We start from the raw sequence: 12,512 nt of genomic DNA on the forward strand, positions 1-12,512 counted from the left end.
GCGATGCCGCGCTCGCCCAGCTCTCAGTCGTTCAGTTATGCACGCTGGCAGCGGCACAGCGGCGCAGGCTCGGCGACGCGCCGCTCGCACGTTGGTCACAGTCGGCCATGGGGCGACTGGCAGCTCTTGGCCAAGACCGAGGTGCGGTCGGTGACGTTTACACGACGGCACCGAAAAATCTTTCAGTGCCACACCCCGCGCAGCCGCGATGCCGCGCCGCCATCTTATCAAGCAGCATGCCGGGACGTCACCGCGAGAGGGGGTATGCTGGAAGCACTGGAGTGCGTCCACGTCCTCGAGATAACCTCGATGAATAATCTGCATGTGGACGTTGCTGCAGCCACGTAGCACCTCCACCGCCTGTGTCGACCGCCTGCTGCCGCCCTTCCACGAGCGGTGGACTCACGGCTCAGCAGCATGAGCGTATGCCAACACGCCGGCGCCCCTCATGCAGGCCTGGCGCAGCCCGCGGCCAGATTCGATGTCGCCTGGCCGAGTGGTTCAAAGGCGCAGCTCGCCAGTCTGTCCGGTTAGCCCGAGGACTGGGCATCGAATCGAAGCACGTCTGTACGGTCGTCCGAGGACTTGCTTTTTGTGTGCTCTGCGTTGTGTGTGTGTGTGCGTGTGTGTGTGTGGCGGCCGGCGGTGTGCCACGCCACGCGCGGACCGATGGACAGTGGCCCTGGTGTCTGTCTGGTTATACCATGGCTCGTGCATTTGATACGCCACACTGTCCCACCTGGCATCGGTGGCGGCCAAACTAGCCGCCGGCACCAAGGCGCGGGCGGTGACGCCAACGGAGAAGCGGGATGCTGGTGTCCCTCTCGCGGCCGATGTTCGAGCCGCGAGGTCGACCCAGACCACTCCCGCACAAAGGAACTGCCAATCGGGCTTGGTTTCAGATGGGCTTGCCGCAGTGTAGCCGTGTGGTACGCACGACGCGGCTGACGGTGTTTGGTTAAGCTGCGGATCCATGGCGAAAGCTCGATGGCCGGAGGCAGAGCCGGCCCGGCGGCTCACTGTGCCACCTACGCAACGCCCTCCGCCTGTGTCCAGCATCCACTGCTGCCCCAATGCGCTGACGCTCGTCGGGCGCGTCGGGTGCGTCGGGCGCGATGGGCGCGAGAAACAGAGCAGACAGCATTGTCGCAGTGCGTAGTGCCCCGGCCCTCAGTACCCCGCCACGTGGGTTGTCGTCATGCGCCGCCTCTGAGTGGCTCCTCGAGTTGCCGACACCCGCATTACGTGGGGCGCGCTGCAACACCTCGGTGACATCTCGCTGACATCTCGCTCCCTCTCTCGACTTTTCTCTCTCCCTCATACCCATACTCAACATGGTTCACGTCGTAGGCATCTTCCACACGTCGACAAACTACAGCCTCTTCGCCGTCCCCGCGGCGTTCGGCCTCGCGTAGGTCTCCCCCCCTCTGCCCTCCCCCCCGCTGACGCGCACAGCTTCGCGCCCCACCTCTACGCCGTGTGCCTGCTCAACTTCAAGCACGCGCCCAACGCCGAGGGCTTTGACTTCTCCGTGCGCTCGCGCCTACACGCCCCCAGCTGACAACAGAACCCGAAGAACAGCCGCGCAAACATCCACCAGTCGGGCCTCAGCGTCGCCGACCAGGACCGCTACCTCCGCGCCGAGGCCGCCAACGACAACGGCTTCCTGTGAGTTTGGGGGTCGAGTTTCGGGGTGGGCACTGCTGACGGGCGCAGTGGCCTCCCGTTCTTTGGTAAGTTGCGCCGGCGGGCCTCCCCATCGCACCCCGCTCACGCCCCCCAGCCGCCGCCGTCGTGGCCGGCAACGCCGCAAACCTCGACTTGCCGACCCTCAACGGCGCGGCGGCCGTCTACATCGGCTCGCGCATCGCCTTCAACTACCTGTACATCTTTGGCACCAACAGTGAGTACGCCTCCGCCGCACCGCTGACGGCAGACGCGCTCGGCCTCGCGCGCACCGTGTCGTGGTTCACGGGCATCGGCGCCTGCCTCCACCTGTTCTACAAGGCGGCGTACCACTTCCAGCCGCTCATCGAGGGATAGCTGGCGGGGCGGATCTATGTATGAAGAAGAATGAATGGTGCTGTGCCTTCGTTTGGTGGCGTCTGGTCGGCCAGGCTTGGACCGACTTGCACTCGCCGCTAGACCAGCTGGCCGCCGCCCCAGCCGCATCGCTACGCTTGCATGGTACTACAGAGTGTGGTGGTACAAGTGCGCATGGTCGCACACGGGGTATCATTTGTGCTGGGAATGGGTGTGATGGTCGTGTCGGAAGCCACGGCACGCCGCGGCACGCCGTTGCCGGCCGGTGGTTAGGTTAAGGAGGATGTACGCAGCGCGCGCCGCACTCCACACGCCTAGTAGCCGAGGCCGTCGATGCCGCCGCTTGGCTCGGCGCCAGTCGGCTCAGGCCCAGCGTGCGGCACAATGTGCGTGTGCTCGTCCTCGACAATCTTCTCCTCGAGCTCGCTCATCACCACATCGCCGTGGCCGTTGGACCCGTGCGGCTTCTGCTCGAAGCCCTCGTCGCCGTCGCCGCCGTTCGCGAGGTGCTCGGACGACGGGAGTGGCTGGTGTCGCCGCTCGGGCAGGGGGATGCCGGGAAACGCGTCGGTCACGGCGTCGGAGAGCTGACGGCGGAACGACTGGCGGGGTTAGCATTAGGTTTGAGCAGAGCGGCTGATAGAATGACCGACATCCCAGCCGCCGCAAACCCACCTCCAGACCCAGGACACGCCCCAGCGCGTACTGGTTCTCGCCGGTCGCGCGACTCAGCGCCGTCTTGGTGTACTGGTGCGGGTTCTTGTACCGGTCGACATTGCTGGGGGTGGGTGTCAGTGGCAGTTCGATGAGGCACCCAGTAACGTGCTACGCACTCGACAATGGTCCGCGGCACCGAGTCGGTGAGCTGCCCGCTCATCGCCTGGAGGTTGATGAACGCCTGGTTGACTTTTGCCCTGTGCCGGCCCGTCAGCTCGCTCGCTCCTCGCCCCTCCCACGCCATCCACGCACAGGTATCCCGGCACGGCGTCCTCCATGTCCTTGCTGACCTCTCCGGCGCAGATCTCCATCTCATACAGGTCCTGGCTGAGGCGGAGGAGCTGGGCCTCGAGCTCTGCGCGCAGGCGGGCCGGGTCCGTCTGTTGCTGGCCAGCGGCGTTGGCCGTGCCGTTGCTCTGCGCACCAGGGTACGGGGACGGCGCTGGTGATGGGAGGGACATGGCGTGTTGGATTGACGAGTGTGTGAGAGAATGCAAGGATACAATGCGTTGAGTGCGCGGGAAAGCGAATGAGAAGAGTGATGAGAGTCGTGTTGTTCACGTTGTGCCCACTTGTCGCAAAAGTGGAGGCCCAAAGCCGCAGTGGAGGGCCAAAAGTCGCTGCCGGGCTGGCTGATCAATCGTGACCATTCGCCATCGCACAGCCGATACCATCCTCGACATCTTTCTTGCCTCTGCTATCTTGCACGGGCCAGTGACTACAGCGCACATGCAGCGCGCTGCACCCGACATGACGGTGACGACGACGACAGCGACAGCGACACTGTCGCCGACCAAGGCGCTCGCCGCCCTGTCGCTCGACGACGCCCGCCCGCCAGAAACGACGGCCAACGACGACGAGCTCGAGCGCTTCCGCCGCGAATGGCGACAAGAAGTGCAGGGGCGCAAGGCCGGCGCTGGACCCGCCGCTGCCGTCTCCCAGCCCGCCGAGCCCGCCCCGTCCGCCACCCCCGCTGACCAACCATCGCGGGCCAGCCTCGACCGCGTGCGATCGCAAGACAGCGCGGCCTCGCACAAGTCGCCGAAGCTCGCCGCCTCCCCCGTCCTCGCCTCGTCCCCGACCAAGACGACCCTCCCGCCGCGCTCCCCGACAAAGGCAGCGTACGCCGGCATCGGGCTGTACGCGCACCACGCCGTCCCGGCCGGCCCCTCGCGTCAGGTACACACGCTCGGCGGCGCGACGTCGGCCTCTAAGATCCCGTTCCGCGCCCCCCAGGTCACCAAGGACAAGGACGCCGCGGTTGAGGTGTACACGCGCGCCGTTGAGCGCGAGCAGAGCGGCCAGCTCAACGAGGCGCTCAAGCTCTACCGCCAGGCGTTCAAGCTCGACGACAACGTCGACAGGCTGTACGCGCGCGTCGCGGCGCGGCACGCCGCCGAAGTCCAGGAGGCAGCCGCCGCCGAGGTCGAGGACCAGCCGACGTCGGCCGACGTCGTCGACCCGAGCGCGCCGGTCGAGGAGCCGTACGACTTTACGCGACACATCCAAACGGCGCCAGACTACGATCGGGGTGCGCGAGCGCGCGTGGCCGGCGCGTCTCGCCTCTCGGCGCTCTTCGCCGCGCAGGACGAGGCGCACGACACCTTCCTCCCAGAGGATGAGGAGCTCCCGATCCCCATCGCGCGGCTGCCGGCCGAGCTCCTCGAGCCCATCTTCGCGCACCTCGACGTCGGCGCAATCGAGCGCTTCGGCCTCACGTGCTGGCGCGCGCGCGCGCTCACCGCCGCCGCGGGCAAGTGGCGCCGCCTCGCAGAGGGCATCTACCGCCCCCCGGCAATGGTTCCCGCCGGCCTGTCACCGCGCGAGCTCGCGCGCAGGCACCGCGGCGAGTGGCGCACGGCGCTCGTAGAGGAGGAGCGCGTCAGGATGGACGGGTGCTACATCTCGGTGTGCCACTACATCCGCCCTGGTGCGGGCGAGCAGTGGGTCGCGATCACGCACATGAGTGAGTGGGGAGAGGGCGTGGGGAGGGGCTGAGCTGACGACGACAGTCACGTACCACCGCTTCCTGCGGTTCTACCCCGACGGCAAGGTGATTTCGTTCCTCACGACCGACCACCCGTCCGACGTCGTGCCGACGCTGCGGCCAAACCTGCGCGGCAAGGGCCTGCACTTTGGCCGCTGGCGCCTCGTGCGCTCCGACGACCCGAACAACGACGACGAGGGGCAGGAGAAGGGCGCCGGCGGAAAGCGCAAGCGCGCACGCATCGTCATTTCCGAGCTGCTCGAGCCTGGCGTCGACCAGCCAAAGTACGAGTTTGAGATGGACCTCGCGCTGCGTGAGACGGGCCGCGGCCGCTGGAACAAGCTTGACCTGTCGACCTACTCGAGCATCAACCTCGCCACTGGAGAGACGCTGGGCTTGAGCCTCCGCCACCAGAAGCCGTTCTACTTCTCAAAGTGGGTGCTGTTGCTGGGTGTTACTGACATTGCAGGGTCAAGTCGTACAACCCGCCGTTTTAGTCGGGGGGGCTTGCGCTCCGTCGTCCGACTCGTTGACTATCATCCATATCATTGTCTGCATCATCATCACATGCTATTGTTTCAGAACGCCAGCTCGCCCTCAGTCGACACACCAGCCAGTCTTCAGTCAACGCACCAACCAGCCCTCAGTCGTCGCCGAGGATCGACTCCATCCAGCTGTCATAGTCGTCCTCGTCTTTGACAACTGCCTCGGCCGGCTGCGCAGGCTGCGGGGGCAGAGCATGGGGTGCAGGGGACCAGTCGGAAGTGAGAGTGGGCGTGATAGTCGCAGTCCTCAGCGGAGTCGATCCGAAGCCCATTACAGTAGGCTGGAGGACAGGGCGGGGAACAGTCTGGGGGACAGGACGGGGTGCAGGGCCGGGGACAGGCTGAGGGACAATGGGAGGAGGCGGCGTGTCGGCGGCTGGCTTGATCTTGTTCTTCCCTTTGGGCCGCGCGGCCGGAGGGGATGGCTCTCGACGGCGACGAGGCAACTCGGCTAAGTAGTCCTCGAGGTCTATGACACTGTCGTCTTCGTCGTCATTGCCGTCGCCATCGGACTCTTCAGCCATGTCGTCGATGAACATGGAGGCGGATAATCGTGGGCGCTTAGTCGGTGGCTTGGAACGCTTGGACCGAGGGCTACGATCAGCCTGCCGCTTCGAGCGCGGCTTCTTGGTCGATGAGGATGACTCGACGGTGAGGTCGATTAACTCGTCCTCGCTGCTCTCGACATCCAGTGGCGCTTGGAGGAAGAGGGGTAACTTGACACTGGTGCTTTGCTTTTGGTTCGGCTTGGAGCTAGGCGGTATTTCGTCGACGGCACCTGGCTCTGGCGAAGGCTCGGTAGGTGCTTGGAAGAGTTCCTCCGGGATCTTGGGGTCGTACTCGAACGTCTGGGCCAGGCCAGCCTTCTCGTCGACTGTGCTCGCGTTAGGACCAATCAGAGGCATTTGGCGAGGACTCACCACCGGCAATGGCGATGATCGTCTCATCAGGATGGAGCATCGTGAGCTCGATCATAGGTGTTCGGTCCTTGTCCTTCAACCTGCCACTGCTTTTGGAATGTCAGCCGGCCAACTCGATCGAGAAAAAAAGATCGCTTACTTGAGACTCATGTACTTGAGAAAGCGATCCTCCTTCGAGGTCACAAACAATATCGAAACGTTGTATGTGACGTTGCGATCCTTTCCACGTCCACGTCCGCCGCGGGTACCGGCATTGATCCTGTTGACTAACGCGCCAGTGTTGGATATCTTCAGGTAGAGCTGAACCCGTGGGCGGCCATCACCCTTGTCGATAATATCCGCATCACTAGGAAGACGTCAGGGCCGAGCAGTTGGTAAACGCACGTGAAATCGATGCGGAATCGAGGGAACTCTCGGGCCTTCTCCTTTATCTCTTGACCGAATGGCGAGTTACGGTTGAGCCACATTTCCAGGCGGCCGGCATCGAGACGAAGGAACTGGTCCCAATTGTCAACGCCATTGTTCTTAAGGACCTCGATGGACTTGGGGCCTTGCGTTAGCCACAGCACCATATCTCCTCTCACCAATCTTGTCAATCTGGCGGAATATAGTCGCCGAGTCCTCCCAAGCTTTGCCATTGACCGTGCGAAGCAAACTCAACGAAGCCCGCGAGGCAGGACCGTACTGCTTCTCTGTCGCCACCATCATCATCGCCTTTGCAATCCTTGGTGCGGAGGAGAAGATGGTCATCTGGGTTTGAAGCGGCGAGTTGTTCTCAGACTTGGTGACGACTTTCTCGGTGTTGATATTGCCAAACGTTATCTGGAGGTGAATGAATACCTTGTCGCTGAATGCTGTTAGCTATGTGCATTCCGGGAGTTGCACTGTCTTTCTCACCCATAACTCTTGACGCTATCCACCAAAGGGTATCGCATCTCATCGTTCTCGCGGATGTTGTTGAGAAATGGGGCTTCACCTTGGCGTATGCGAAGATTGTCGAACCTTCTGTCAGTGAATGCCAACCTGACCACATACTCTTTCGAACCAGCCAGGATCTCGAGGAGCTCTCGAAAGTCGGAGTCGGGCTTCATTGTGACAATATGACACATCTGGGCCAGTCAGGACCTTGCTTGGCCTTCAGCTTACCGTTGGATAGGAGGTGAAGTTGCGCGACATGATCCTCCCCAGTGGAGTTGGAACCAACCCCTTTAAGCGAAGATCCTCTTCCTCGTCTTCCTCGTTGTAACCGACCAACTCATGCTCTTGAAGATCCTCCAGGGCGCTCTGAAAGTTAGCTCGTGCGAGCCAAAGATGCTCACCTCGACGTGATGGTCCAGAGTTTCAGTCCATGTCTTCGTCAGGTCCTTGGCCAAGGACTTCTGGTAGTGCTTGGGATTCTGCTGAATCCTGATGAAGAGAAAGGACCGTCGTAGCCAATCTTGGGCGCTTTTGAGGCTGGTGATCGTGCCGAGTCCGATTTCGCTATTAAGATCTGGGATGTGTTAAAGCCCATTGCCACCGCGGACTCACGCTCGGTCAGGTGCTCGTGAAGGCAGCTTTCCAGCAGGACCTTGGCATTCACCAAGTCCTGGTACCTAGAGACCTTCATGCGGTCGCACAGCACGACTACGGTGCCAGTGGTGTCGAACTGAGGTCGGCCCGCACGGCCCATCATTTGCTGTAAACATCAGCGAAGAGGATCTACCTTCCAACTCACTTGGATGTCAATATCAGAGTACTCCCGGTGACCGGTGCCCTGCCACATCGACGTGCCCTTGATGATAACCAGGTGAGCCGGCAAATTAACACCGACGGCAAGGGTCTGGCATTAGTTTTGATTAAGACGCCGGGTGACTTACAGATGTGCAGACTATGAGGTGAAGGCGACCAGTTTTGAACGCGTCCTCGATGGTGCGCCGATCGATGAGTTCGAGGCCGCCATGGTGCACAGCAATACCGTACTCCGTGAGTGCGTCGATCTTTGTATCTTTGAGCACGAGGCGCTTGCTGATGTTGGTGAGCACATGCGCGCGGCGCAGCGAGGTACGCACTTCTTTGACTCGTCCCAAGGCAGCGGCCTGCTGGCGTCTCGCGCAGTCTTGTACTCCTGGAGCACCGTTTCGGCCGTGGTATGACAAGCTAGCGTAGCGTCTCAGTCGTGGGTGGATCCAGGCCTGACTGATGCACATACCTCGCCGAGTAGGACAAAAGATCAGGACAGGCTTGCCCTGGCTGAAGCGGTTCAGGTGGACGAAAATATCCTTGTCAAGCCTGCTTCCCAAAGCGAACTCATTCTGGGCATCGTAACCGATGACATGGCGGGTGAGAGGAACAGGTCGGAACTCTTCTCCAAACTGGATGATGAGCAGAGACAGCGATTAAAACCCACCCTGAATACTTCTGCCTTCGACATGCTCTCCACATCGGTCGGGTCTTGAGCCACCTCGTCGGACTTGGAGCGGGCCCCAATCCAGCGGGCGACATCCTCAATGTTCGGCACAGAGGCGGAGACAGCCACAAAGCGGACTTTGCCACAGCTGCGCTCCTTCATACGCGCCACGACAACCTCGAGAGTAGGTCCGCGGCTTTCGTTGAGGATGTGCACCTCATCGATCATCATGAGAGCAAGACGATCGATAATCATTCCGGTAGCCGTGCGGCGGGTGACGGCGTCCCACTTCTCGGGCTGGTGACGGTCAGGTATGTGTCACCTCAGCTGGTTCACTCACAGTCGTCACGATCAAGTTCACGTCCTCGAGGTAACGGTGGACGTCCGGGGTCTCGGTGTCACCTGTGAGCTCGACACACTTGACATTCAGAGCGCGGAATCGGAGCTTCCAGTCTTGTACACGTTCAGAACAAAGAGCCTCGGATGATCAGCACTCGCTGTCAGCAGTCAGTTACCTTTTTTTGGAGCCATGTAAATAGCCAAAGGGTTGTAAAGCACTGTCCTTTCAGTAATCATCCGGAGGAAGGCCAGCTCGAAGACGGTCGTCTTGCCTGCTCCGGTCGGGGCAGTGACCACGAGGTTCTCATCCTCCTTGTATGCCGGGTGAAAGACTGCGCTCTGCATTTCATTGAAGAAATCGAAGGTGAATAAGTCGCGTTCTTCAGGAGTGTCTGGCAGTGATGAGCGTGCTGCACAAAAGCATAGAACCTACCGAGGGCATGAACAGATATGAGTTGAACTCCCTTTGCAACAGCGCCGCCATTGGGACGAATGCGAGTGGTGGGCTGCTGAAGTGGTTCTTTGTGGCCCAGCTCCAGGCGCGGGGTTGGGGTTCTACGCGCAGCTGACGCGGCGGAGGTTGGGCGCGAGGGGAGCTTGGGAAAACGGACGTTGAGAGTGCTTGGGGAAGCTGTCGCAAGCCGCGACGGAGGGCGTTGTGGCTGAGCCGAGGAGGGGCGGGCGTTGGTTGCCGGCTGGTGGAAGTAGGGGGACGCTGTACCTGTCCGTGCGGGAGGGCGAGTGGCTGCCGAAGTGGCGGCGGCAGGGGTGGCAGACTGATGAAAGTACGGTGATGCCGTGCCGGTCCGCGAGGGAGGGTGAGTGGCTGTGTAGGTGTGAGCTGAAGCCAGTTCCCGCGCACCTACCTTCCACCTTGGTTGCCTCAGCGACAGCCTGGTGCATCCACTCGTCGTTGTCCCCCACGCTGAACTCGTCTTCCTCAACGGACGGTGCCCTGCGTTGCGTGGTAGGAGGTGGGGCTGGGCGGGTGTGGGTCTGGGGCACCGAAGGCGTCTCTGAAACCAGGTGGGGAGGAGCGAGCAGAGCGGGTTGAGGGGCGTATGGCGACGCGGGGGACGGGGGAAGAGCGGCGACAGCAGCGGCACGATGCGCAGCGAGGTGGTTGGCAGAGTTGTGGGCAGGGTACGACGGCGAGTCCTGCTCGAAGTCATGGTAGTGTGATGGGTCGAACTGCGGTGGCTGGCGGGGCTGTATGTGAGCAGAGAGCACCTTCCTCGGACGTACGCGTGAGCTCAACGGCGTAGCGTATGCGTCGCTGCCGAAGCTGGGGAGCGCCGGGGAGGGGTGGGTGAAGGCGTCGGAAGGCCCCCCACCGAAGCTGAACTTTGTGTCCCCGTACGACGGCGGTGGTCGTGGTTGCGGCTGAGGTTGCGGCTGAGGCTGCGGCTGAGGCTGCGGCTGCGGCTGAGGGCGAGGGAAGGCGAATTGCGCGGCCGGCCCGCGGAACCGCCTGCCCTGGCCGGCGTCGAGCCTCTCGAGGAGGTCGTCGAGGTCTGGCATGAACGGTGGTTTTGTGGTTTTGTGGTTGTGGTGGTTATGTGGTTGTGGTGGTAGTGTGGTGGTTGCGCAGGTCAGAGGGGGGGGGGGGGGAGTGAGTGAAATGGGTGAATGGGGAAAGTCAAGTGCGTCGAGGAAGACTGGGTGCCGAGGAAGACACTAGGTGTGGGTGATGGGGGTGGGTACAGTCAGCGCGCGTCGAGGGAAGGCGAGGAAGGCAAGGTTGTCAAGATGAGCAAGGCGGTCCGTGCGTCCGACGAAGCGCCCGCCACACTCTGCACTACGCTGTACTTGCTCTCCACTTCATTGATGCATCCTGCTGCTCCTTACTGCTTGATCTCAAAGACAATCTGCGCGGGTCAGCACCACCATCAGCTCGTCACCCACCTTGCCGCTGTTCTTGTTGGCCTCCATCTCCTTGTGCGCCTTGACGACCTCGGTCCAGGGGAAGACCTCGTAGATGTACACCTTGAGCTCGCCGTCCTTGACCTTCTGCAGCGCCTCGTCCTTGAAGCGGTGGAGCAGGTTGCTCTGGTACGCGAGGTCGCGGGAGCGGAGGGTTGAGCCCTTGATGGTCAGGCGCTTTGCGAGCAGCGGGCCGATGTTGGCGCCGGCGTCGAGCACGGGGCCCGACAGGAAGGCGAGGTAGATGAGCGTGCCGTCGCGGCGCAGGAGCTTGAGGTTGCGGGTAAAGTAGTCTTTGCCGACAAAGTCGACGATGAGGTCGACGCCGTCCGTCACCTTCTTGATCTCGGCCTCAAAGTCCTGCGTCTTGTAGTTTGTCGCGTGGACCTTGTCCGAGCCGCGCCCAACGTCCTCTTTGATGAACTTGACCTTGTCGTCCGAGCCAGCCGTCGCGAACACCTGGTTGGCGCCGCCCACATGCAGGGCCAGCTGGATGGCAGCGACGCCGACGCCGGACGCGCCGGCGTGGATGAGGACGTTGTCGCCCTTCTTGAGGTTGCCCTCGATGAACAGGGCCTGGAAGGCTGTGGGCGTCAGCGCGTTGCGTGGGATGTTGCGCCACGCACCCGTCAACCAGTTCTCGGGGACGCCAGCCGCCTCCTCCCACGACAGCTCCTTGGGCTTGGGGAGGGTCATGTCCTCGTGCGCGACGACGTACTCGGCGTACGCGCCCTGGGCGTCAGCGCGGCCTTGGGCGGCACACTCACGCCGTAGACGAGGCCAAAGACCTCGTCGCCGACCTTGTACAGGCTCGTGCCCTCGCCGACCTGGACGACGGTGCCGGCAAACTCAACGCCGAGGGTCGGGCCGGCCTGCGGAGGGACCGCGTACTTGCCCTCGCGCTGGAGGATATCCATTCTGTTGAGGCCGAATGTCTTGTTCTGCCCGTCAGCTTTCTCGTTGGCCCAGACGCACCTTGACAAGCAGCTCATTCTTGCCTGGGGACGGGGTCTCAATCTCGCCGATGTACAGGCTCTCGGCGGGGCCCTTGCCGTCCTTGACGATGACAGCCTTCATCTTGCTGTTGGCGGTTGCGGAGGTCGAGAAGAGGTGGTGCTGCGAAGTACGGAGCCTGGAGACGGCTGCGGCGGTGATGCTCGTGGTTGTCGTCGTCGTCGTCGTCACGGAAGCCTTTGCAAGGGGCGCACGGAGGGAGGATGATGCTCGTCGTAGACTCGTAGATGTGAGTGCCGCAGCTCGAGACATGTCTTTGAGGTGAGGATGGGTTGTGAGACGGACGACTGATGACGCAAGTCGCGACCTCCACCACTGTGCTGCGGCTCCTTGCTGAGGCATCAACCGGGTCAGTTCCGCCAATAAGCGCGGCGTGGCACTCGGTGTTCTCCGTCAGTCATATGCAGCCAGGCGCCGAGGGCTACGGCCGCGGAGCGGCGTCGGTGAGCCAGAGGACACCTCGTCGAACATGGTCAACGAGACGCAGGACACTCGGTGTACTTGGTGGCAGTAGCAAGCTGTTGGCGACCCGTCGACGCAAGGCCGTCCGCCAACCTCGCCTTCATCGGCATCCCGAACGCAGCCGCCGTCTGACAAACATCCAAGACAGGCGCTGCAGAGCCTCGCCCGTCCTG

General features: G+C 62.3%; 5 protein-coding genes across 5 annotated transcripts; 2 read left to right on the top strand and 3 right to left on the bottom strand.

Annotated features, from left to right (window-relative positions):
• Positions 1-1,334: 1,334 nt before the first annotated feature.
• Q8F55_002555 (uncharacterized protein) lies at positions 1,335-2,043 on the top strand (the record flags this gene model as incomplete). The annotated part of the gene is made up of 5 exons (XM_069351149.1): positions 1,335-1,411; positions 1,456-1,531; positions 1,568-1,668; positions 1,717-1,733; positions 1,784-2,043. 5 exons carry the CDS (start codon positions 1,335-1,337, stop codon positions 2,041-2,043), a joined length of 531 nt encoding a protein of 176 aa, XP_069211535.1.
• A 314-nt stretch (positions 2,044-2,357) lies between these two features.
• Positions 2,358-3,221, bottom strand: Q8F55_002556 (uncharacterized protein; the record flags this gene model as incomplete). The annotated part of the gene is made up of 4 exons (XM_069351150.1): positions 2,358-2,645; positions 2,719-2,821; positions 2,877-2,957; positions 3,013-3,221. 4 exons carry the CDS (start codon positions 3,219-3,221, stop codon positions 2,358-2,360), a joined length of 681 nt encoding a protein of 226 aa, XP_069211536.1.
• Positions 3,222-3,510: 289 nt separating this feature from the next.
• Q8F55_002557 (uncharacterized protein) lies at positions 3,511-5,244 on the top strand (the record flags this gene model as incomplete). Its single annotated transcript, XM_069351151.1, has 3 exons — positions 3,511-4,726; positions 4,773-5,181; positions 5,217-5,244. 3 exons carry the CDS (start codon positions 3,511-3,513, stop codon positions 5,242-5,244), a joined length of 1,653 nt encoding a protein of 550 aa, XP_069211537.1.
• Positions 5,245-5,390: 146 nt separating this feature from the next.
• HFM1 (ATP-dependent DNA helicase MER3) lies at positions 5,391-10,461 on the bottom strand (the record flags this gene model as incomplete). Its single annotated transcript, XM_069351152.1, has 19 exons — positions 5,391-6,166; positions 6,213-6,298; positions 6,352-6,558; positions 6,597-6,762; positions 6,797-7,059; positions 7,110-7,214; positions 7,248-7,321; positions 7,359-7,496; positions 7,532-7,704; positions 7,743-7,890; positions 7,930-8,034; positions 8,084-8,219; positions 8,264-8,351; positions 8,404-8,566; positions 8,602-8,898; positions 8,942-9,054; positions 9,117-9,332; positions 9,807-10,149; positions 10,186-10,461. 19 exons carry the CDS (start codon positions 10,459-10,461, stop codon positions 5,391-5,393), a joined length of 3,873 nt encoding a protein of 1,290 aa, XP_069211538.1.
• Positions 10,462-10,784: 323 nt separating this feature from the next.
• On the bottom strand, positions 10,785-11,940 carry Q8F55_002559 (uncharacterized protein; the record flags this gene model as incomplete). Its single annotated transcript, XM_069351153.1, has 5 exons — positions 10,785-10,808; positions 10,846-11,447; positions 11,490-11,595; positions 11,631-11,804; positions 11,839-11,940. 5 exons carry the CDS (start codon positions 11,938-11,940, stop codon positions 10,785-10,787), a joined length of 1,008 nt encoding a protein of 335 aa, XP_069211539.1.
• Between the last annotated feature and the right edge of the window lie 572 nt (positions 11,941-12,512).

The sequence above is a fragment of the Vanrija albida genome (genome assembly GCF_041260175.1).
Source record: "Vanrija albida strain AlHP1 chromosome Unknown contig_2, whole genome shotgun sequence".
NCBI lineage: Eukaryota > Fungi > Basidiomycota > Tremellomycetes > Trichosporonales > Trichosporonaceae > Vanrija > Vanrija albida.